The sequence below is a fragment of the Peromyscus maniculatus genome, chromosome 10 (assembly GCF_049852395.1).
Source record: "Peromyscus maniculatus bairdii isolate BWxNUB_F1_BW_parent chromosome 10, HU_Pman_BW_mat_3.1, whole genome shotgun sequence".
NCBI lineage: Eukaryota > Metazoa > Chordata > Mammalia > Rodentia > Cricetidae > Peromyscus > Peromyscus maniculatus.
In genome coordinates this window covers 4,834,603-4,860,489 of record NC_134861.1, presented here as the reverse complement: position 1 = coordinate 4,860,489, position 25,887 = coordinate 4,834,603, and the positions used below count along the sequence as shown (strand labels likewise).

The 25,887-nt window shown below is 50.4% G+C and overlaps 1 protein-coding gene across 3 annotated transcripts in view; it reads right to left on the bottom strand.

Annotated features, from left to right (window-relative positions):
• Positions 1-5,501: 5,501 nt before the first annotated feature.
• The window catches only part of Zfyve28 (zinc finger FYVE-type containing 28), a 120,589-nt gene continuing 100,203 nt past the window's right edge, over positions 5,502-25,887 (bottom strand). For all 3 annotated transcript variants that reach the window (XM_042285799.2, XM_042285800.2, XM_042285798.2), the window contains exons 9-13: positions 10,742-10,893; positions 9,894-10,010; positions 8,165-8,269; positions 7,207-7,310; positions 5,502-6,748 (exon numbers count right to left, since the gene is read on the bottom strand). In XM_042285799.2, the coding sequence (XP_042141733.1) occupies positions 6,617-6,748; positions 7,207-7,310; positions 8,165-8,269; positions 9,894-10,010; positions 10,742-10,893 (610 nt within the window). In that variant the 3' untranslated portion in view covers positions 5,502-6,616. The remainder of the gene's footprint in view (positions 6,749-7,206; positions 7,311-8,164; positions 8,270-9,893; positions 10,011-10,741; positions 10,894-25,887) is intronic.

The window sequence follows — 25,887 nt, the reverse complement described above, 5'->3', positions numbered from 1 at the left end:
AGGGCGCACCCTCTGCCAAATCCTGCAAACGCTGGGAGAAGTGGACAGTGGTGACCTGGTGAGTGAAGGTTGGCTGTAGAGGAGACCTAGGGGCAGGACAGCAGGCCGGCTGCTCAGGGAGGCTGCAGAATGAGCTGGATCCCCAGGGGAGTCTGGAAGCTGCTGCTTGGAACAGGAACGGGCTTGCAAGTGCAAAGGGCAAGCTGGTCCCACGGAGACCAGGAGGGGTCTCTACACCCATAGCCTTCACTGTGTGAGGTGGGGCAGAGGCACCCGCAGTGCCCGTGGGCATCTGTGCCCCAAAGTTCCCAGGATTTGGGAAAAGGAGGCAGCAGCCTGGCTGACCAAGACCCTGTACCTCATCACAGGTCACTTACTGTGACCTGCCAGGCTCACCTAGAGAAGGGCCCTGGGCAGTAAGAAGGCAGACACCTCCACTCCTGGTAGTGCATTGCTGCCAGGTCCTCAGCCCTGTCTTCCCTCACAAACTGGAGGGTAACCCAGCATGACCTGGGAGACAGGACATGGGGCCTCCCCCAGTTTGGGGTGGATGATCAGGGGTTGCAAGTCTTCAATCTGCCTGACCTTTCCCCTAGTGGCCTCCCCCACTTCAGTTTCTCTGACTAGGAATAAGGCTAACACCCACTTCCGGGGCATCTGGAGCGTTGACCAAAGAGTTTTTGATCCACTATGGGAAAGAGCTGCTTGATCCCCTCCCCCAACACACACACACACACACACACACACACACACACACACACACACACACACACACAGAGAGAGAGAGAGAGAGAGAGAGAGAGAGAGAGAGAGAGAGAGAGAGAGAGAGAGAGAAGCTTTTAGGTCTTTCCCCATCTTACCCTGCCCTGGCTTCTTTCTCTGGGATCAGGTCACCAGCTTATGGTACACAGACCCTTATACCTCCCTGCCCAGGTATGGCAATATTGCCCAGACTCCTTAGGAACACCAGGGAGTGTCCCACACAGCCAGAGTAGAAAAGTTGCTGAGGTCTACTCCATCTCCACCTCTTATTACCTGACCCTGCCCTCTCTCCCACCTTTGGCCTCTTCAGTCATTGGAGTGGACACCTGGCAGCCACCGGGCCCCAGCCCTAGCATCCTGTTTTGTTTACCCACATGTCAGAATCCTGCAGCCTGCACCTGCCTCTCCTCAGACCCTTAGTGGGAAGCTCCTGGAGGAGAGGTCTGGATCTGTAGGATGGTGGGCCTAGCAGGCCCTGGAGAGCAATGATGGAGGAGAGCTCAGTCCTCTAGAATCTGCTGCTACCTGCACTGAGAGGCTAGTGGTGTACCCACAGCAGGGAAGAGTGTATGGAAGTTCTGTTTGAGTCCATTCCTGAGAGCCATTCTGGATTCTAGTAAGGCCATGAGAATTTGACTGCCTAAACCTCAGTTTCCCTAAGTATAAAATAAGAATGACAACCTCTGGCTTTTGGAGTGCTTGGTGACACATTGAAGAATATGCATGAAAAGCCCTAGGTGGCAGCAGGCTGAGCACAAAGCCATGCCCAGGAAACAGCAGGAATGCGTGCAGTAAGTACTGCACACCCCTGGCCATGCCCATGGGGTAATGGAGCCCATAGGGGCAGGCTTACCCAGTCACAACCGGTCAGAACCTGGGGTGGAGCCTAGGCTGCCAGGCTGGCCAGTCACAAGTACCAGGCCTGGTCTCTGAGCACTTGGAGGCCTTCCAGAAAGTTTGGCATACAAGAAAACACTGTGTTCAAGAATACAAAAGGAAGACAGGAAAATCAAAGTGCATCAAGATGTAATTAATGGTCTATGTAAACTAATATAATGTCAATATTATGTTTTAAATTTAAAATATAACGGTCCATTGTATTTGTGAATAATTTGTGCAGTATTTTCTTCATTTCAAGCTTTTCCCGCTATACTAATGGGCCACGCATAAGTTAACAATTTATATATTAAATGAATTTTGTAGCCCTAAAGGCCCAAATCTTTACAATGCTTTCACAGAGGAGAAATAAAAAGATGTCCATGAATGAGGGATGTGGGTGAATGCACTCACTCACTGCCATGGGGTCTCCACAATAGGGAGAGCCAGAATCACTGGCAGCTGAACCACCTGGGCTTTGGCTAAGAGGCACAGGGGAGGGCCCATCCTGGCCCTGCCTCTGCTCCTGGACTCATATGACTGAGGGGTCCTCCTTCTTGAAGGTCATCCATGAACCATAGGGGCTCTGCTGTGCTCTATGTCCTCTGGGGGTGGGAGACAGCACTGCTCTCAGACAAGGCTTCCTCGTGAGCCTAGGAGGAAGCATGGACTTCTTTCTATGCTTCGGGGCTAGAGAGGGCACAAGTGGGGTCCCTATTACCTCCTCCAGCGCCTTCTGTGAGTGCTGTCAGCACCGGGCTCACAGAGGCCACAGGACCCCTCAATCCAGCATGCTGTTAGCCCCACCCCACTCTTACCTGTGGAAGGCACCCAGCACTTCCAGGGCATGTCTACCCTGCTCTCTGTCATTGCCGTGCCAGCTAGCGACCCCTCCAGCCCCTCCACCCATCTGCAGCATCTTGAAAACCGGGGCATAGCCGCTGGGTCTGTCTGCGCTGGGATTTTGTCTGGACGTGGGGTGCTAGTCACAGTGGGGGTGACCCCTGCATGGAAGCACACCCCCCACCCAAAAGCCAAGTATTGGGAAAGAGGCGTGGAGTGCCCCCTGGTGGCAATTAGAGGCTGCAGCCAGAATTCTGGCTGGGTCAAGGACACTGAAGGGAGAGGGGAACCAGGCTTCAAACCCATGCTTCCCTTGGCTGCAAGAGCTATCGTTACCACAAGGACACCAAAGTCCTTCAGAGTTCCATGCCACGCCATACACCCCAGGGTCACTATATGTCTGTCCACTCAGGCCAGGACTCAGCTGAGTGTGCAATGGAGACACCATGCTGCCTCCCAGCCAGGGCGATCCTGGGGTCCTCAGGGGGAGGCAGATAGGGACTGAGGACAAGTTAGCTGTACAAATGAGACACAGACAAGAGGGATAAGCATCAAGGGGGCCTCTGAAATCTCATGTGTGCAGGTGGGTTCCCCCGAACCACTTCTGTGGGCACTGAGTAGACCCTGTGGAGATGACAAATTGGGACTCCTATAGTGACTTAAATGAGACTGTCCCCTATAGGCTCAGATATTGGAACACTTGGTCCCCAGATGGTGGCAATGTTTAGGAAGGTTTGGGAGGTGTGGCCTTGCTGTACAAAGTATGTTACTGGGGTGGGCTTTGGGTGGTTATAGTCTTGATTCATGTCCAGTTCTCTCTGTCTGCTTCCTGCTGTGGTAAAGGATGTAAGCTCCCAGAATTCTGTTTCTGACACCATGTCTGCCACTTGCTGCCATGCTTCCATATCATGATGGACTTTTATTCCTCTGGATTCCTTAAGCCCAAATAAACTATCTTCTGTAAGGTGCCTTGGTCATGATGTTTTATCACAGCAACAGAAAAGTAGCTAATGCACCAGACATAGAGCTAGAAGCATCCCTCTCTGCCCTCTACCTTGCCACCTCCCAAGATCAGGCATGGAAATCTCTGCTCCTGACTCTTCAGCTTGCTAGCTTGTCCCAGGCAGAGCTCTAGGCACCTGAGCACCTGAGGGCCCTGCTTGTCACAGCCATCCAGGGTAGAGGTGTTGGGAGAATGCTGAGGGCCCCTTCCCAGGACCATGCATAGCCAGAGAATAATGAGAACCATGCTGCCAGCTGCCAAGTATGGCTAGGTGGTCATGAGCTGGCACAACTCCCAAATTCCAAGGATGGCTCCCAGCACAGCTAGCTTGGACCTGTCTTCAAGTTCTTCACTTCACTGGACACTTCTGCAGCAAACACTTGATGGATTCTCCTTGAAGCACACAGCTCAGCTCAGCTGCCGTCTGATCCTAACGAGCTCTGGTTTCCCTATCCATGACAGGGGATCTTGCTCTCTTGAAGGACTGCCATGGGGATTGTCATGGACATATAAAATTCTACAACAACAAAGATGGTCATAGTGGGGGAAACTAAGATTCAGGAAGGATGGCATGAAGGAGGCCCTGAGGATCTCTAAGATGTGCCGTGTCTCCACGCCCCCAGGAGTTCCCAAACACAAACTCCAACCATGGATAAGGCTTCTAGAGCCTTCTTAAAGTGTCTTACTCCTGGCTCTGCTCTTGGTGTGGAGAGAGTTCCACAGAAGGGTGGAGTGACCAGATATCCTAAATTTATCATTGGAGGCCTGAAATTCCTTCATCGGGGTGAATGAGACAGTCTACTATCCTCATTGAAGGGTACCTGTGGTCCCAGGCCTCAAACAGGGCAGTTCATGGAGCAACTCCCTTTACCCGACTTATAAAGGTAGGTCAAGGCTGCCTCATAAGGCCTCTCATGAGCAGATCACATGGGGAAGCGAGTTTGCTTATGCGCGCGCACGCACACACACACACACACACACACACACACACACACACACATACACACACACACACACACACACAGATTCAGGCCCCTCTAGAGGGCAGATGCTCTGTGCTGACCGCTCTTCCCTCTGACATGGTAGGACACCATGTTTCAGGGGTTGAAAACAAATGCCCATGATGTGCATTTGTTCACACTGTAGTGTGCACAAAGGGACACACTACAGTACAGCTCCCTGCGGGCTCTGCAGGTCCTGGCTTCCTGGTTAGCAGCAGCAGAGAGCCTTCTTCAACAGCTTGCAATGCCATTGTGGTTCAGCTGTCCAGCCACTGTGTCCAGCTGACACAGACACTGGGACGCAGGTGGGGGACACAGCAAGGGCCATTTCTCTGCATTCTGTCCAGAAGGGCAGAAAGACAGAGTCCAACCCTGGGAAGTATGCGTCACCAGCCTACCTGAGCTCTCCTTTCTTATGCTCCCTAGGCTCTGCTCCACTCAGAGGGAACCTCCCTTTAAAACACATTCTCACCAGAAAGCAGGTGTGAGAGCCACTGCTGCCTCTCACAGTCCTATTGTCCTGCTGCCTATTCCCCACCTATTGTCACCCAGGCACCCATCTTCCAGACACTGGGCACTTAAAAGGACCCAAGGACTCAGGCCCCAACAGCAGACAAAGGCCCTGTCACCATGGGAATCCCGGCCTGGACCTGCTTCTTGCATTCTTCCCAGAATAGCCAATGAGGCAGTCCCCAGACTGCTGGCTAGTACAGATCTAAAACTAACACCATCAAGGTGGAGTGGCCAAAGGCATGTGCCCTGCCCCTTCGCCTAGCATAGGCCAGAGGTCTTAGCTGCAGGATGTGCAATAGCTGGGGAGCCAGGCACCCTTCCAAGATGCAGGGGAAGGGTGGCAAGCCCCTCCTGAATGATGACAGGAGGACAGGTTCTGACATCCAGTTGTCCCCAAGGCTCAGATGCCCCAGTCTTCCAGAAGAAAATCCACATCAGCACCAACACCATCACCTACCCAACAGAGACAAGGACTCGGTGTTCATAAAAGACGCCAGAGTGTATGCAATCCTTAAATAGATTTATGGAAATGGTTTCGAATTACAGCATTTAGAAAATAAAAATAATCTCAATACATAATATTCCCTCTGTTATATACTCTCCCCCCCAACCCCCGCACAGAAGCCATTTTTGTGCATGTGTATTCCACTGCTGAACTGCGATTGGATTTCATCCTATAAAAGAAGCAGTAGGTGTGTCATCTCTCTAAAAATAAAGCTGTAATCATCATTGCAACGTGAAGCCTGAGATTGAAGCCTGAGGAGGTGTCTGTGCGTCTCAGCCTGTCCAGGCCGCGCTGAGGTCTGAGGAAGTGGGTTAGTCCCGGTGGGTGCAGAGGAAGGAGGAAATGTTAGCCGAGTGGCGGCTGCCTGATGAGTCCAGTCCCAAACACCTGAGAGCACAGCCTAGGTACCGGCGGAAGGTCAGCCCCTGCTCCGCCAGCAAGTGGCAATGGTATAGATGCTGAGAGCATGCCTGCTGCCCCAGGAGACCACTGTGTCTGCTTCCTACATTCCCCCTTCAAAATAGAAATGAGATGTATGTTGTTGAGCAGGGTCCTGAGGCAGGTGGCGAGCATGAGGGAATGAGGTGGGTGTAAACAGCAGGGAGCCCTGCTATGACATCGGGGCCTAGAGCCTCCTGGCTTCTGCTTCCAGATTCTCAGCTACAGAAGAGAACATACAGAACTGGCCCTCTCCTGCCTGCCCAGTATGCACAGCTGGAGCAAAGCGCCATTAGATGGGCAAGAGAAGAAGAGAGTCCAACCCTGCCTGGTTAGGTACCTTGACCTGGAAGCAGCAACAGGACATCCCTGGGTCCCTCCTCTGAATAAAGCTGGCCTCTCATTGGCCCCACGCCAGGACTGGTGTCTCCACAGGTGGAGAGGCCAGGGGGAGTAGACAGAGGCTCTGGACATTCTGGAAACCCGGGCAGGTCTGCAGCAGCAGCAGCAGCAGCTTGATGAGATGCGATGAGGCCCTCCCGCAGCACAGCCTGGACAGGGCACACGCAGGCACAGCACCTCCTTCCTGGAGACCCTGGCTAGGACCCAAGACAGGCATAGTGCCTCTGGCCCTGAGTCTCCAGTCCGCTCAGCTGGGACATGCCAGGCACTGGATCACATGCCTGTCTTGTCACTGTAGAAAGGTGTAACATGGAACATGTAGCAGTGTGTGCACACACGGACTGGCTTCACCTGCCCGTAGCGCGGGAGCGGTGCTGAGTGTGATGAGCAGCGGGAACAGAAGATCTGGAAGCCAAGGGGTAGAAGAAGGCAGTGAGCAGACAGGGCCTTTGTCAGCCCCTTTACACAGCCCTCCCACCAAACCAGACAAAACCATGATGGGTGGGAGTCAGCCTGACCCAGACCCTGCACACTATGGAGCTGGAGCTTTCTGGAAACTCTGGGCAGGGCTGGCCCAGTAGGTCAGGCTTCTTGAAAGTAACTAGGCCCCTCCCCATAACCACTGCAGACTCCTTTTCAAGCCCCATTCCCACCCCTTCCTTGTTCTCACCTCGGAGGGGCCAGGATTGAGCCTGGATACTACCTAGGAATGGCCTAGTACATGGAGCCAGCACAGCACCTAGAACCTGGATGGGCACCTGCACAAGGACTACAGAAACCTGACTTCTAAACCCTGATGCTGTGCTTGGGGACAGTCCCCACACAACCCCAAAGATGCAGAGGGCTAGCGGGGCCCCACCCACCTTCCCACAGCTGCGGCAGTGGTGCTTCCTGCGGATGACGGTAAAGGGAGCTTTACAGGAGGTGCAGAAGCCACAGGCCTCATCTGGCACCCACTCAGGAGGGTCTGTCACAACAAGAGCAACAGGGCATCAGACATGGAGAGCGGTGGGCTGGGGGCAGGGAAAGCGCAGAGGCCTGGCTGGTGGAGAGACACCTCCTATCCCGCTCCTCTGGTCCTGCTCTGGACTTGCCAGTCACTGCCTGTGACTAGTTACAATGTCAGTGGACAGAGTCACAGCCCAGTTGCAGGCCCCAGGCCAGGCCATCTGGACTCGGGATGTACAGGATGACCATGTCCTAACTAAGACCTTCATCTCTGGTCATTCTGTTTAGCCATCTGGCTAGACACGAATGCAGACCTCCCGACCCAGGCACCCCTTTAACATTATAGTAGCATACTTTTCCATAAGCCTTGGACCCCCTCCATAGATGCACTGCAGTATTCCCAAACAGCCCGGGATTCCTCTCCCCTGACATCCAAGCTGCCTAGCTTCCAGCCCACTCTGGGCAGATTCCATGTGACCATATCAGTCTGTAGCCCCTGTCCTTACCACAAGGAAGGCTTCTGCACCTTCCCAATGCCCCCATTAATGTCCCAGAGTGTCCTGAGGTTGCTATGTGAGACTCCTTCAGTGCAGGTGAAGTGCTGGAAGATCGGGTACTGTAGCCACAGCCAATCCTTGCTTCTCGTTGCTGAGCGTGTACCTACCAGGCTGAGCTGCTCAACAACAGGCCCACGGTTGCACACCAGTAGAGGGGCTGTATACACCTAGTACTAAGGAGGAGGTACAGAGTGGGAGGCCACCTCCCATGGGAAGCTGTATCCCCAAATGGCCTGATGTCTGGATAACACGCACAAAATAGCTCCTTGTGCTCAGCAGACAGCATGCCAGGTCCACACCAGAGCTTCCCACGTACCTTCAAAGTCCCCATCTCGAGTCTTGGCTGCCAGTTCTGAGGACGACACAGTCTCCTGGCACAATGCACAGTCCTCCAAGGCTGCGCTCCGTAGGGTCTGGGTTACTGGAAGACAGAAGGAAGTACCTGGGGTTGGTAGGCAATGGAGTAGATGCAATTGATTGTCCGTAGTGAGCATCTGGGTGTGTTGTTCTAATCTTAGATGGTCTTATAATAGAAAAACCCAGAGCAATATATCAGGGTGAAAGCTGGAAGATCAGAGAAGCAGAGCAGCCAGCCACTAGCTCTTACCTCTACAAAATCCTCAGCCTAAAGAGAGTGAGTCTCTGTTTCTTCATGCCTTATACCTTCATACCTTTCTCTGCCCAGACATTACTTCCTGGATTAAAGGCATGTGTGTTTCCCAGTACTGGGATTAAAGGTGTGTGCCACCACTGCTTGGCTCTGTTTCCAGTGTGGCCTTGAACTCACAGAGACCCAGATCTCTGCCTCCCGAGTGATAGGATTAAGAGTGTGTGCCACCACTATCTGGCCTCTATGTCTAATCTAGTGGCTGATTCTGTCCTCCGATCCCCAAGCAAGTTTATTAGGGTACACAATATATCACTACATGGGTGCCTCTAACTTTCCAGCTCCTACAAGCCCCCCAACCATCTCTCAGCACACAGAACAAGTCACCTTAGCAGGAAGGATGCCAACCCTGGCAAAGTTTTTCCTATAAAAGGGTCCATTCTTTGTACAGTGTGGTGAACTCTGGAGACACTCAGTGGCTCCTCTCCATGAACCCTGGGCCCTTACACTGGTAAAATTTCCTGGCCTATGATCCCCAAGGCAGAAGTTTAAAGCCATGGCATCTGAGAACCCTGTCCAGAGTGTGGCCAAGGTGCCTTCCTTACTTGACTCATGATTTCCAGAACGCAGCCCTGCCTGGACTGCCACTCACAATTTGGACAGGTGGCAGAGCTGGTTGATGTAGAAGTTCCTCCTCACCAACAAGGACATGCCCTGCTGGGCCAGACTTCTAGGACCAGCTTGGCTATCCCATATACCCAGATAGGTCATGGGCAGAAGCCTTTGTGCAGAGATGTAGCTCTCCCCAAACAGGTTCCTCAGACTAGCGCCAGGGGTGTCCAGCCCCATTTCCTACCAGGGACTCTACAGGGACAAAGGGCAAACCCCCTTCCTTGCCAAATATCTATTTACCTGTTGTGTACGTAAGGTATGCATGTACATGAAAGTGTATACATGTATGCACCTATGTGTAAATGTGAGATCACATATGTGTGCCTTCAATGAGATGAATATGTATAAATATGAGGCAGTTAGGAGTGGATATTGCCACCCTCACATAGAGGGATGGGCCAGGGTCCCCTTTTTCACTCAGGCTGAGCTGGCCTCTGAACACTTTTTGACAGATGAGTGTAACTAATACTGTACCTCATCTAGTCACCTAGTCTAGTTTAAGATGGAAGGCAGGTCCCCAACCTCTGTCTGCAGTGAAAAGTTGGATGGCCTGCTACAGCCTATGTAAGAACCAGAGCCAGGGACCCACCTGCAAAGTGGCATGGGGAGCCACTTCTCCAGGCTACACTCATCTCCCCAAGTCGACAACCTGGCACATTTGGTCCGGGAGATCCTGGGGTATGTGGTTGCCTTGGAGGTGTGATTTTCTGCATACTCCCTCCTTGGGGACAGTGGCAAGAGCCTCAGGGCCTGCAGCAGCACTCACCCTTCTTAAGCTTCTCCTTGTCGTCTGTTTCTGGCTTGGTGGCCATGACCTCAAACAGTGTTTTGAGAATACTTCTCAGGTCGCTGGCATAGTTCGTCTGCAGCTGGTCAGCGACACCTGATAGAGAATCCCACGGGAGGAGAGACAGGAAGACAGAAGGCTGGGTTGAGCCAACTACATTGGGAGACCACACTGCCACGTACTAGACAGGACACAGCCAGAGCTCATGGATCAGCAAGTCCAACCCATTAAGAGAGGATTCCCTTAACCTAAGTATAAACTCAGGAATCAGGAGAGGATAGGAAAGAATGAGTGCTTCCTACCCAATCCCATCATTGCTGCTCTCATGGATATGTAACTTATCCAGGGTTACAGGCACCACAACTAAACTGTGGTGGTTGCTTGCCCAGAGATACCCAGAGGCCCCTGTAACACTGTGCCTATGGTAGCACCTGTTACCATCATAGAAACAAGGGAATCCAAATATGTCTTCACTCTCCCAGTACTCATACTACACTGCCCTGAGTAACTTGGACCACAGGGTCACAGAACAGGCTCTATATAGCCATGGATCCCAGGGTAAATCCCACCCTGAGGTGGTGTCCAGGGCCTGGCTGTTTTGGTCACTCGAGCCCATCACTCCCAGCCACCCCAGAGGAAAGTACTACCCCACCTTCACTTAGAGAGCTCCTTCTTCCCTGTAGGACAGATCTAGTCCCACCCCCAGGTTTGCTCTGCAGACCACACTGCCCTCCACTTTAGCCAGGGCAAGCAGCCCCACTGTTCTTTCTCTCCCGGGGTACGTCCTGCCTGTCCCCACACTCATGTCCTAGGTCCAGATCTCGCACCTGAAATGCAGACAAACAGACGGTGGATCAGGTCATGGCTGCCATGGAACCTGGACCGGATCTTCTCTCTGGTGGCCATGGGGGTGAGAGGCATGGCTGCAGGAGCCACCTCCAGCCTGGTGTTGTCTAAGGAGCAGGAACCAGCTGTGGAGCTGATGCAGAGAAGAGAGGCAGAGCAGGTGAGTAGGGGCCACCGCTAGGGACCCATCTTAGTTAGGGTTTCTATTAAGACCATGACCAAAAGCAACTTGGAGAAGCAAAGTTTATTTAAGATGACAACTCTCAGGTCTCTCCATCACAGAGGGAAGTCAGGACAGGAACTCAAGGCTGGAACCTAGAGGCGAGAACTGAATCAGAGGGCACGGAAGAACGTTGTCTGTTCAGCCTGCTTTCTTTTATTATTATTATTATTATTATTATTATTATTATTATTATTATTTGGTTTTTCGAGACAGGGTTTCTCTGTGTAGCTTTGTGCCTTTCCTGGAACTCGCTTTGGAGACCAGGCTGGCCTCGAACTCACAGAGATCCGCCTGCCTCTGCCTCCCAGTGCTGGGATTAAAGGCATGCCACCACCGCCCGGCTCAGCCTGCTTTCTTATATAATCCAGGACTACCTGTTCAGGGCTGGCACTACTCATAGTGTGCCAGGCCCTGCCACATCAATTACTAATTAATAAAATGCCCCACAGACTTGCCTACAGGCCAATCTTACAGATGCATTTTCTCAATTAAGATTTCATCTTCCCAAATGCCTAGGTTTTTGTGTCAAGTTGACAAAAACCAACCAGCACAGGGCCTCTGGAGTCAGAGGTCATAGGGTCAGGGCAAGTCTGTCCTCAAGCTCCCCTCTAAAGGAGCTGAACTGCCTGGATATGCTATTTCCTATCATGTAAATGCTAATCAGCATGTCCACTTTTGAAAAACAACTTGACAGAATGATCCAGTATTGCCTTGCTCTAGCCTTTGGTAGCTACTCCCCTGCACTAGCCCTTCCCAGTGGGCTGATGTGGCATTTACTTTAGCTTAAGCCACTCCATCTTGCATCCTCACTTAACATAATCTCCCAACTTCTTTCTATGGAAGACGCCATGTGTGGGAACAGAACACAGCCCCCTGAAATGTGTGCACACCTGACCTCTTGAATCTGTGACTGGGACCTTATTTGAAAAGGGTCTTTACAGATGCACTTAAGTAAAGGGTCTGGCATTGAGACTATCCTGGATCATTCAGTGGGTCCTAAATTCAAACACAAGTGCCCTTGTGAGACACAAAAGTGGAGGCCCAGGACTCAAGGTGAAGAGGAGACCCCATGTCCAGAGTCTGAGATTGCAAGGATGCAGCCAAAAGCCAAGGGACACCTGGAGCTCCCTGGAGTTGGAAGAGGCAGGAGGGAGAACAGCCCTGCCAGATTTTAGACTTCTGGCCTGGAGACTGTAAGAGGTGCATTTTGGACAATTTGGGCCACTTATTGTGGCACTTTCCTATAGCAGTCACAGGACATGCAAATAGTCTCCCTCTCCTAACACCGGTTCCTCCCCTCCCCAGTGGCTAGTTTTATTAAATTTGTTCTTTAGGACTTCATTCTAACTGTGCATAGGGGATTCACAGCCAAATCTCTGAAAAGTTAGGGCTCTAGCTGGCCAAACCCAAACCAATCAGAAGCTGGGGGAGGCTCAGCGCTAAAGAATTTGCCATGCCTGGTTTTGATCTTTCCCATTAGTAAAGTACAAAGCAAGGGTTCCTAAGCGTACAGCAAAGTGACAGAAGCCACCAGAACAGTGGCTACAGAGCTGAGGAGGCTAACGAGTTTGGGAGAGCAGCCTGGGTGGAAATGATGGAGAACAAAGCAGCAGAGATCAGAAGAGACAAGGAAAGCAGACAGGAGACAAGAAAGGGCAGGCCAAGAGCTGAGGCCAAGATGGCTCAGCAGTTAGGAGCCATGGCTGCTCTTCCAGAGGACCAGAATTCGCTTCCCAGAACCCACACGGTACCTCACAATTGTCTGTAACTCCAGTTCCAAGGGATCTGACTCCCTCTTCTGGTCTCCACAGGCACCAGGCATGCATGTAGTGCACAAATATACATGTAGGCAAAACATGCACACACACTAAACAAACACACGTAAGGCAGAAGGTTGGTAGGAACTAGAGAACAGAAATTGCGGGCCTTGGTTGCCAGGAGTTTCAGAAAGCTGCCAAACTGTGAGTGCCAAGAGTCTGTCATTCTAGGATGTGATGCTACTCACCGAAGCCCTGAGCACACCAGCACCCAAGGACCATCCGGCAGTTCTAACACTAGCGGGCACAGCTGGCTACTGCTTCTCCCTGCTGCTAAGAAGTGGGGCCACTGGTGGTTTAAGCCCACTGCACTAGGTCTCCAATTAGAGTGTCCAGGACCCCAAGCCTGCAGCATCTACAGCTATACCCTTGGAATAATGAGCCCTGCCTGGAGCTGTTAGCCTTTGGGTCTGCCATTCTAGTCCCTAGACCTCCGGCATTCAAGGGCTCAGGACTGCCAGCACCGGGAGAGCTTCTCCTTGTCTGTTGCAGATTCTCCCCAGGTAGAGGAAAAGAACCCCAGCCAGTTGATTGACAGTGACTCATGACCTAGACTGTCTCTCGTGTCCTTTTGATGGAAACTGATTTGTTGGTCTGTTTTCTATGCCAAAGTCTTGCCTCAAATGCTTGTGGGTACTTGACTCTTTGGTGTATTTTAGAGGAAAGCCAGCCCAACAGGAGTAGAAAATGGTATTTTGTCTTGCTGGAGTGCAAACTACTGTAACCACTTTGGAAAAGTGTTTTGGTGCCATCAAAATAAAATTGTATAATCCCCTCAATTCTACAGCTCAGTGGACCATTGCCAACAATGCCCTGAATCCTCTGTCTGTACGTCTGCTGACACAACTGAATCTTTTTTTTTTTTTTTTTTTTTTGGTTTTTCGAGACAGGGTTTCTCTGTGTAGCTTTGCGCCTTTCCTGGAACTCACTTGGTAGCCCAGGCTGGCCTCGAACTCACAGAGATCCGCCTGGCTCTGCCTCCCGAGTGCTGGGATTAAAGGCGTGCGCCACCACTGCCCGGCCATAACTGAATCTTTTCGACAGCTCTCCATGTTACAGAAGAAAACTGGGAAGGAGCCCAAACCTCCATGATGGGATGCAGAGTCAACTGCAATCTGACCACTCACTGCCATGGCTACCAAGGCAGGGGTGGGTCAGCCCAACACAGCTCACTATAGGCACGATTTAACTTACATACTGTATCAGCCCCTGGACATGCAGTGGGAAAACACACAGGGCTGTGCTCATGGATACAGCCTGGGTACAGATACATTTGGGAGCACAAAGGTGAGATGCCATGAACACTCAACAATGGTGGACTACACAGGAAGGAGGGGCTGAGCCTGGAAGAAGTCCTAGAGCCCCCTGGGTTCCTTCATTACTGGGTGGGACACTCACAGACGCTGCCATGCTCTAATACAGTGAATGTCTATTGGCACACAGAAGAGCCTGGAGAGCTGAGTCAGGGCTGGGCATGCTGAGCCACAGAAGCTGGTGTCCTGCTGGGATCCTTAGGATAAGCTCCAGGCCCCCACATCTGGATGGCTCCATTTCATCGAGGTAAAACACCTGACTTCCATCTAGGGATGTGGGCCTTATTGACTCTGCTGATTTTTGAGAATGGAGAGAGACTTCCTTTAAATATACCCTAGGTGCAGTTGATAGCCTCACCAGTTAAGACCAGGCTGGACTCAAACTTACAGAGATACACCTGCCTCTGATTCCTGAATGCTGGTATTAAAGGCAGGACCACACTTGGCTCAGGTGATTTTTCTTTCTTTCTTCTTTCTTTTCTTTCCTTCCTTCCTTCCTTCCTTCCTTCCTTCCTTCCTTCCTTCCTTCCTTCCTTCCTTCCTTCCTTCCTTCCTTCCTTCTCTCTCTCTCAATCTCTCTCTCTCTATCTCTCTCTCAATCTCTCTCTCTCTCTCAATCTCTCTCTCTCTCAATCTCTCTCTCTCTCTCTCTCTCTCTCTCTCTCTCTCTCTCTCTCTCTCTCTCTCTCTCTCTCTTTGAGACAGCGGGGCCTCGTGTAGACTACATTGGCCCCAAACTAGCTATTGTAGTAAGGAAGGCCTTGAACTCTTGATCCTTCTGCCTCTAACTACCAAGTGCTGGGAATACAAGTGTGGGCCATTATACCTGCCTAATTTTATTGTTTTAGACAAGGTCTCACTATGTAACCCAGGTTGACCTCATGATCCTCCTGCATTAGCCTCCTAAGTGCTAGGATTAAAGCCACATACCACCACGCCCAGCTCACTCAAAAGAACTGAAAATAGAGACTCAGGCATATGTTTGTACAGAGATGTTCTGAGCATCATTATTCACATGCTCAGAGGTGAAAACAAACCCAAGAGTCTATGAAGGAGGATGAGTGTATAAACTAGGCAGTGAAATATTATCCAGCCTTCAAAACGAAAGAGATTCTGACACATACTCCAATGTAGATGAACCTTGAAACACACTAGTGAAAGAAACCAGATACAAAAGACAAATCAGACAAGACTTCATTATATGAGGTCTCCAGGGTTGGTTAATCCAAAGAGACAGAAAAATAGAGTGGGTAGATGCCGAGGGCTGGTGCAGGTAAATGGAGACAGAATTCAGCTTAGAAGAGGAAGACATGCTGGAGAGGGAAGGTAATGGTGGCTGACTGAGGCTGCAAGTGTGGCATTACAATACAGCTAAAGTCATAGTTCAAGTGACAAATTCAATGTATGCTCATCAAAACTTTATTACATGAAAGTAAAACAAAACAAAAACAGCCAGGGCAAAGGAGGAGGAGGAAAAGGCATTGAGGACACAGACATGGCATGAACCCACTGGAGATGCTATTAAGTAAAATGGCCTTCAGGATGGCTCAGCAGATAAAAGCACTCACTGCTAAGCCTGAGGACCTGAGGTTAGTCCTTGGGCCCCACACTGAGGAGGGAGAGAACTGACTCCTGCAAATTGTCCTCTGATTTCCACAAATACGGTATGGTATGCATGCCATGCCCCTGCCCTCCAACCACAAAATAATAATTATAACTAAAAAAAAAAACACTAGAACATCATACAAACATAGATTAGAGATTTGGAAATATCAAGTATTTCTTTTCTGCTCAGAAGAATAAATGAAGTAGTCATGGTGGTACAATCCCAACTTTGGGGAGGAGGCAGGAGAAAGGTAAGTTTGGGGCTAGTCTGAACTATATAGTAAGACCCAGTCTCAAACAAACAAACAAGTAAATAAGTAAGTAAGTAAGTAAATAGAAATTCTATTCCAAGAAGAGAAGGAAGTGGCAGCCAGCAGCAGATGGCACCCTTGGGCCTGCTCATGGTGATGGCACCAAGTAGCTTAAAGAAGAGAGAGGTGGGTGAATGGGCCAGGGCACTGTGGGAGCCAGACCAAACATATTGCTGAAGCTTTGTCCCCCGAGATGAAAATAAAAGGCAAGTATTGCCTGCCCAGAAGTTATATATGAAGGACTTGCTGACCACACTAAGGCCCTGGGCCTGGTCAGTCCCACTATCCTGGACATCTCAGTCCCCAAGAGTAAAGTTCCAGAGAGCTGAAATGGCCACAGCATGTCTAGCTCTGCCTTTTCAGGAGTTATGGGGTTAGGCAGTGTGCTGGATAGTTTTGTCAACTCAACACAAGTTAAAGTCATTTGAGAGAAAGAAACCTTAATTAAGAAAATATCTCCTTAAATTTAAGCTGTAGGCAAGCCTGTTGGGCATTTTCTTAATTAGTGATTGATGGGGGAGGACCCAACTCATTATAGATAGTGCTATCCCTGGGCTGATAGTCATGGATTCTATAACAAAGCAGGCTGAGCTAGCCATGGGGAGCAAGCCAGTAAGCAGCATCCCTCCATGACCTATGTGCATCAGCTCCTGCCTCCAGGTTCCTGCCCTGCTTGAGTTCCTGCCCTCAATGCTTTTGATGATGAACCATTATATGGAAATAAATCTTGTCCTTCCCAAGTTGCTTTTGGTCATGGTGTTCCATTACAGCAATGATGACCCTAAACTAAGACAGGCAGGGCAGGCCACCCTTCTAGGAACAGGTTCTAGAAACATCTACCAAAGTCACATCTGCTGTGCAGACAAGCAGTAAACAGCAGCAGGCGGTCAGCATGCTGACCATCAGGCACCTTACAGTCCATCAGGCACCTTACAGTCCTGCTTGGCTTCAGCAGGGAGGTGTGTACACTGTCCTGGGCTGAATGGTATCCATTCATATCTATGATGAAGTTCTAGCCTGTAGGACCTCAGAGGGGGCCCTACTTGCACAAAGCATCCTGTTGGGTGTTATGAGCGCAGATGAGGTCATACTAGAGCAGGGTAGGGACCTGTCCAACAGGACGGATGTCCTCATAAAAGGAGTAAATCTGGACAGACACACATGCAGGAACAACAGCATAGTGGTGAAAGCATGGGTTGGGAGTGATATTTTCACAAGTCAAAGAACTCAGGGATGCCTGGCCACCACCAGGAGCAGGAGGGTAGCCTGGGAGAGGTTTCCTCACAGCCCCTAATAGAACCAGCTCCGAGACTCCCTGATCTTGACTTCCGACCTTCAAGACTGAAAGATGGCCATTTCCCTCTGCAACATCTACTGCTGTTTGTTATACTTTGTTATAGAAGTCCCAAGACATTTATTCCTGGAGAAGTTTCCTATGTCTCAGGAGTGTCCCATGACTCAGATGAGCCCAGTATCCAAGCTGTACCAGGTACAGGCTGTCCCCAAACACTGCAGCTCCTAGCAAGACTCCCACAGGTCCGGGGCAGAGAAGCTTTGCATACAAAAGTCAGAAGCTCTCTCCTCTATTCAAATCCCTCATCTCCTGTCCCTTCAACCACTCTCCCCTTGCTCACTCCTCTCAGCCTTGCCCTGTGCTATCAGAGAAGCCAGGCATGATGCAGCTGGCCTTAGAACTTTTCAATGTCCCCAAGCTCACCATATTCTTTTCCTGCATGCCTCTGGAGCTTCAAGTTCCTTCTGAATCTGTTTCAGTGTCTGTGTTAGTTAGGGTGTTTTTTATTTTGTTTTGTTTTGTTTTTCCCAAGACAGGGTTTCTCTGGGTAGCTTTGGTGCCTGTCCTGGATCTCACTCTGTAGACCAGGCTGGCCTTGAACTCACAGAGATCCGCCTGGCTCTGCCTCCCAAATCCTGGGATTAAAGGCATGGGCCATCACTGCCCAGCTAGTTAGGGTTTTTACTGCTGTGGAGAGACACCATGACCACAGCAGCTCTTATAAAGAGAACATTTCATTGGAGGGGCTTGTGAGGTGGTATTGTGTTCCCTGAAATATTGTGCACCCTAATAAACTTATGTGGGGTCAGAGACAGAACAGCCACAATGTTAAACATAGAGGATAGGCAGTGGTAGCACACGCCTTTATTCCTAGCATTCCAGAGGCAGAAATCCATCTGTTCAAGGATACAGCCAAGTATGGTGACTCACACCTTTAATCCCAAAAAGCGAGCCTTTAATCCCAGGGAGTGATGGTAGCAGGCAGAAAGGTATATAAAGCGTGAGGACCAGGAACTAGAAGCATTTGGCTGGTTAAGCTTTTAGCTGGTTAAGCTTCAGGCTTTTGAGCAGCAGTTCAGCTGAGAGCCATTGGGATGAGGACACAGAAGCTTCCAGTCTGAGGAAACAAGACCAGCTGAGAAGTTGGTCAGGTGAGGTTAGCCGTGGCTTGTTCTGTCTCTCTGACCATCCAGCATTTCACCCCAATAACTGGCCCCAGGTTTGATTTTATTAATAAGACTCTTTAAGATTCATGCTACAGGCTTGCTTACAGTTTCAGAGTTTAAGTCTGTTCTCATCATGACGGGGAACATGGTGGCGTACAGGCAGATGTGGGTTTAGTTACATCTTGACAAAGGCAGCAGGAAGTCGACTGCCGGTCACACTGAGGGGATCTTGAGCAAAAGAAACCTCAAAGCCCTCAGCACAGTGACACACTTCCTCCAACAAGGCCACACCTACTCCACAAGGCGACACCTCCTGATAGTGCCACTCCTTTTGTGGGCCATTTTCTTTCAAACCACCACATTGTCCTGTGGGGGAAACCATCCCTGGTCCAGCCACAGATAGACTCCAGGACATAAATCTCTTCCTGCGCCAACCCTGAAATGCCAGGAGCCCTAGGAACTGGAGGAGGCAGGAAGGCTCAGAACCTTCAGCTGGAGCGCACTGTGACAGACCTCTGACCTCTAAAACTAGAGAGTAGACGTCTGGCTTGAGATGTCCTCATTGCCTGGTGCTTTGTTAAAGTAGCTCTTCCCTAATCTAGATGTGGAATCCGTGATCCCCTGAGACCATCTCACACCTGCTGGGCGACCCTGATGAGTTACACTTGGTCCTGAGGTCCCTTTACCCACAGCATGGCAGCAAAACATCCTGATGACCAGATAAAGAAGATTCAGTCTGTGAGACCCCAATACAGCTGCCTCAGGGCACTCAGACAGAGTGGTTTGCACGGAGGGGACATCCACGCAGTGAGCAGAAGCTGTCCACACAAAGGCATGTTTAAAGGGTTTGAAGCAGTCAAAGGAAGCAGTCATACCTAACATATAATTACAGCTTAAGTCATTTAGGGGAGCTGGAGCTTGTAATCAATGTTTACACATCTAGAAAAGTGCTCGGCAAAGAGTGTTTACTGCTGCATTCATCCCACAAATTGAACACGGAACGCAGCAAAGAGGTGGTCCCGATTCATGCTTCTGTGTGCAGGCTTTGAATGCCACCGCACCTGAAGACAGACCGCAGGGAAGCAAGGCAGGCAGAAAGCTGAGAAGTCTCTTTAAGAGAAACAGCACCCCTATGCGGCTGGGCTTCTGGGGACACGCAACTTTCACTAAGGATGCTAGGGCCCGGTTGCCTCTACCAAGCCTCTCAGCGTGACTAGGTAGGAAGGTGGAGCCTCACTTCCACCTAGGATGCTGGGGGCTCCAATCATGTGAGGGTGGCTGAGGCTGAGGGGACACCCTTCCCTACCCTCTGTATTCCCATGTCACCTGCCTCTCTCCTCCTTGTCACTCAGAGGCTCTCTCTGAGGCAGGGAAAGGGTCAGACTTCTAGTCCACATTCTACAGTAATCAAAGGACCCTCTGAGAGACAGAAGAGCTACTGTGGGACAGCAAATAGTCCCGAATGTGAACAAGGCACAGCAGGTACTATGTGCAAAATGAGCTAGGCTCTATTCCCTCTAGGCAGCAGTGAGCTTGCTGCCCTTTGAGACTGGTCATTCAGCCTGAGAGGAGCATTCTTTACATTTGCAGTCTCTTGACCAATTACTGACCCGAGACCATACATTCAGGACCGGCCAAGTACAGAATGCCCCGCCCTGAGGCATGCCTGTCTGAAGACACCGAAGCAATTAGCCTGTGAATTGCGCTCACACCTATGCTGCCAATGCATTAGTGGGGCCCCAGGCGAAGCAAAGGACTCTCAGGAAATTAGACAGTATGAGCTGAAGGTTCCCAGGTATCACTCTATCTCTGCCAGGGCCTCAATTTACTTAATCTACAGAATGGGGAAGTGATGCTGCCTGTCCTTAAGAAAGGGTAACCTGAGCACAAACTGTGGAGGGCAGGCCTAAGGTGATCAGTCCTCAAGCTGTGGGACCCTAGACCTGCAACATGAGACTGAGACAAAGCTCATCAGGCTAATGTGGAGGGATGGGGGGGGGGGGGAAGGTTTGAGGCCACCAGGACAGCTCTTGCTGGGTTCCCAGGCTGCCTCAATCTGCCATTGGTAAAGAGGGCAGCCCTCTGAAGATTTAGATAGGACAATAGAATGAAGCTGCCCCAGCATGGAGTGACCAAGGGTCTGCTCATATTCTATGGACACATCACCCTCATGACTGATCTAGAAATAGCTCCAGATTTGACTATGGAGCCACAGAAGTGAGGCATGTGAGGGTGGCTGAGGCTGAGGGGACACCCTTCCCTACCCTCTGTATTCCCATGTCACCTGCCATACCATATTATGGTATGGGTGAAGTCCAGAAGCCACACAGTGAGCAAGACTCCACAACTATACTCAAGGTTAACAGGTAGGCTCTAATAGCTACAGTAGGCCCCTGGCTATCCAGGGGGAGGACAAGAGACACCAGGCAGGCCTGGGAAGGTCCATCCTCACAGAGGCCAACGTGGATGACAACGCAATGGAATGACCTCCATGAGCAGGCAGTCTGCATTCCATGGGTGCCACCTGAACCCACTGAAGGCCAGCAGGCTGACCTGAGAGGTACATGCGCAGGATCAGCTGGGGAGAAAATCCTACCCATGCAGGTATCCCCACAACCTCACCCCAGGATGGAGGGAGGCTTTGCATCTACCAGACGTGCTGTGTTAGAGGTATGTGAGCCTAAGTCTGCATCACTCCCCTATGGGACTGAGTACAATGGCGCCCAATCTGAGGACTGCCTCTCAGTTGCCACAGCCATCCCTCTACAGATGCCACAACTACTCTGCTGGCCCTGTCTGCCCACCAGGCATCTTCCTTGGCCCAGATTCATCTATATATCAGCCCACAATGCTGCTCACACCTTCCTTGGCCCAGATTCATCTATATATCAGCCTACAATGCTGCTCACACCTTCAGGAGCCATCAGGGCTCAGGGACACAGTCAGGACCAGGAGAGCACTCAGCCAGCTCTTAGGAAAGATCCATTATTATGGTATGGGACCCTAACCTCCACATCACTACTTTCTAACTTAATATGCAGTACGTGTGTGCACTATGAAAGTAAGGAAATGCAGGTAAGCAAAAGTGCATTTACATATGTAATATATGCCTACATGTACACAAATGTATGTGCATACAAGCACACATACAATACACTCAGACACAAATACACTATACATACATAAAACAGGGAAGAATCTGGGGAAAGGATGGAGGAAGTGAAAAGACCAACAATGAGACTTCAAGTCCCAATAGTGCTAGGCTTGGGGACATCCTGAGGGCCCACTGCCTTCTATGCCATGGTGCTGCTAACTTCCACTTGGCTTTTAGCCAGTGCATTTCCCTAAATAAAAATTCTAAGTCCCATCCAGATACATAGGAGATGCAATACCATGCCACAGGGAACTTGCTGGGAGACACTGTGGATGGCTCTAGCAGGTAGCCCAGCAGCTGGAATCAGTTAGGGCAGGCCACTGCAGCCATGGGCCAGCAGGGGTAACCATAGACATGCCTGCTCGAAGGTAGCCATAGATTATCCCATGAGACCACACTGGCAAAGTGCCCCATTGGCTCAAGAAACACAGTAATTGGAACTGTGCTGATGGCATGGTATAAGGTGTGTCTGATCTGTAGCCCAGAACTGTAAGCTTATTTAAACATTATGAGGCTTTTTGTTTGTTTTGATTTTTCAAAGCAGGGTTTCTCTGTGTAGCTCTGGCTGTGCTGGAACTCACTCTGTAGACCAGGCTGGTCTCGAACTCAGAGATCTGCCTGCCTCTACCTCCCGAGTGCTAGGATTAAAGGTGTATACAACCACTGCCTGGATGATAACATTTTTTTAAATACAGGATCTTGCTATGTAGGCCTGGCTAGCCTAGACCTCAACATGTAGACCAGGCTAGCCTCAAACTTAGAAATCTACCTGCCTCTGCTTCTCAAATGGTGGGATTAAAGGTGTGCACCTATACACTTGGCCCTTACAGTTCTTGGGTGTGAACTTTGTAGATGACAGTGTCATGTTGCAATGTTAAAGAGAATGGACATTGGAGAGATCAAGAGAGATGTCACAGCACAGGGGCAAGGGCTGTGGCCCAAGGAAGCAAACAGTGACCAGAGGGAGAACACAGAGGGATGGAGAAGCAGAGAATACACACAGATGAGGAAAGGCAACTGAGGAGTGGCCTTAGAAACCAGCTGATTTCTTCTGGGCACCTGCTCGAAGATGCAACTGCGTAAGAATTAGGGTGTGGTCATGAGATGTGGGAGCTGCCAAGTGACCAGGATAGAGACAGAAGCTGGAGTCGAGGCTGAGGGGCAGACTGAAAGGACTGTTACAGGGGACCCTGTGGTCATGGCCATCCCTTTGGCCTAGAAGGACAGCATGCCTCATAAAACCTCCCTATGCTCAGGGAGCTGCAGGCTGTCACTGTCTTTCCAGGGATTCCATTGACCTAGGAGGTCATATGGCTAGTGCCAAGATGGGATTCATGGGAGAACCCAACCCCCACCCAGCCAGACTATGGTAGACCAACACTCTAGTCCTAATCTAGCCCTGTGGCAGCCCCCAATACATCACTTATGAACAGCTGGTTTGATGCCATCATTATGCCTCATCTCAAGAGTTCAAATCACTCAAAGTTCTCCTCCACTCAGTCATTCCTGTTTTCCTTCCATAGGGTGCAGTGGATAGGGCTTTTGTGATTATTGCAGATATGGGATCTCATACATAGCTGACTAAGAATGGTGGCTGCAGCGTCCAGAACAACATCCAGTGTCTGGCCCTGGGTGGTTCCTGTAGAAATAGCACTTGGTGGGCACAGCCTGGCCGAGAGGCCAAGAACTCCAAGATCTGTGGTCTCAGGCTCCACAGTCACCAGATCAAAGCTGGACTGCCAGCTCAAGTCTCCCTGCCAGCCCCACCCCAGCGCTGGTCCTCTGCTGAGCCCTTCCCCCAATAGGAGGCTCGTCTTCAGAAACCGCAGGAGAGCACAACGTTAGGACCAGGTGAGATCTGTGCCAAGCAGTACTGCCTTTGCGGCTCCTGTCCCTTGACTTGCCTCCCCTTCCCTCTGAAGTACAGCGTAGGACTGATTGAACCAGATGCTGCAGCTGTTTTCTGCAATAGAAGGGAAAGCAGATCTTCTCAAGCTGCCGAGGTCAGAAGACAGTAGTGACACTTGGACGAGACACTAGGGTGGGCTCAGGGCATCAGGTAGTCTGTCCCTGACATCTGTGAGCTGGGTGGGAGTCTGTGCATGATCAGAGCCAGCTGGGGACACACTACTGTTTTACTGATGTGCTAGCCCACCTGTCCTCACAGGCCGGACACCAGAAGTGGGCTGAAGGCCATGGGACTTGGTATGACATGGCCTGGAAGTAACAAGTCGATCTCAACCTCTCTGTGGAGAAGAGGTGTTGGGGTGCTGGAGCTTTTGTCTACACAGCACGGGCTGCAGGTTTCTTGCTGTAGTTGCCAAAGCATCCAGAGCCCTGAGCTCCTGAGCCATAGTTCTCATCCCATCAAGAGCAGAAGGGTTCAGACCATAGCAAAGAGAGACAGGAAAGGAGAGGTTGAACGGAAAGCTTACACTTGAGGCACAAACCCCACCTTGCTGTTGACCACTGTCCCTTGAGAGTGGAACACAGCAGAAATGGGTCCTGGAGACAGCAAAATCCAGAGCTGTGACATAGAGCACAAAATTGGTATGGAAAACAGCAAAGATGGTGAGGAATGACCATGAGGAATAATTCTAAGAAAGGAGGGGTAAGAATAACCATCGTGGGTACCGGCGGTGACAAAGGATAGAAATGGCCAGTGCTGAAGGAGGGGCAACCAGGAGGGAGAAGAGGAGGCAAAAGAGTGTGGCAAGTCCTTGGGCTATGTTGCTTCTTTCTTCCAAGAAGCTAGTGGGCTGAGAAATGTCAAAACAAGCTTAGGTCATGAAGCCCATGCAAGGGCACCACCCCCCACCCCTGAGCCTGCCCATCCTGCTGTTTGACACTTCTAGGGGGGTGGGGAGGAATGAGGGCTCAATAATAGAGCTATAGGAGAATCTCCCCTATGTTAACTGTCTGCTACCTCAAGGCTGCAAGATAAAGAAGCAGTCAGAGCACATGGCCTGTGCCCAGGGTAGGCCTGGAAGTTCCTATTATCCCCCAACAAGGGTGTGACCACAGAGTAGAGAAACACAGAGCAGGCTGGACTTCTGCAGGAGGGACATAAATGGTGACCATTCCTAAGAGTTCTTGAGCCAAAGCAGGATATCAGTTAGGATGGCCACCAGTCTAGCAGTTACAGGCTGACACTTTCAAAGGCTGGATGAAGTTGGGTGTGGTGGCAGATGTCTATAGACCCAGCACTCTGGAGGCTGAAGCAAGACTGTGAAGTCAAGGCCAACCAGAGCTATATAACAAGACCCAACTTCAAAAACAACCAAACAAGACAAAGGCCAGGCGGTCCAAATCCTTGGATGTGGTGCCAAGCCTCACCTCACTCTAGGCACCCCTGTTGCAGGGCTAACGGAGAGAAAGAAAAGCCACAGTGACCAGGAGACAAGGAGCAAAGGGACGCAGGAGAACAAATTTCCAGAATTTTTATAAACGTAGGCACACAAAATAGAACTAAGACCTCTGTAAACCCAGAGACAGCAACACAGAGAACAAGCAGTCAGTAAGAGATCAGAAAAAAAGGTGTCTGCTATGATACATCTGAAAGAAGGATGCTGTGGGGCAGGGAGGAAAACTAGAACCCCAGCTGTCCAATGAGGTTAAGGAAAAACCAAGGAAATTCTCAGGCACCAAAAAAGAGCACACAGCCAGCGGGAGGGCCAGGCTTTGCCTCCCAGGTTAGGAAGACATGGAGTGGGCATCTGTGTTGGTAAGGATGGGCACACCTTGGAGGATGTATGCTACGACCATTAAGTCAATGCTTCTCTGCAAAAACTTTGACCTTTGTGGTGCTGATTCTAGACACTGGGATAAATTCTAAAGAAAAAAACCAAAGGAAACTGTACAAGGCTAACGGAACACAGAAACTGAAAACACAGAGTAACTAGACTATGTCCTGTGACACAATACCATTTCAATTAAAGTTGTGGGTTTTTTGTTTTGTTTTGTTTTTTTGGTTTTTCAAGACAAGAGTTTCCTCTGTGTAGCCTTGTGCCTTTCTTGGAACTCACTCTGTAGCCCAGGCTGGCCTCGAACTCACAGAAATCCGCCTGCCTCTGCTCCCAAGTGCTGGGATTAAAGGCGTGTGCCACCACTGCCCGGGGAATTGTGGGTTTTTTTAATTTTTAATTTTGTGTGTATGAGTGTTTTTCCTGCATGTGTGTCTATGCACTACATATTTACCTGCTGATGCCAGGAGAGGGCATTAAAGGCCCCGGAACTAGAGTTAC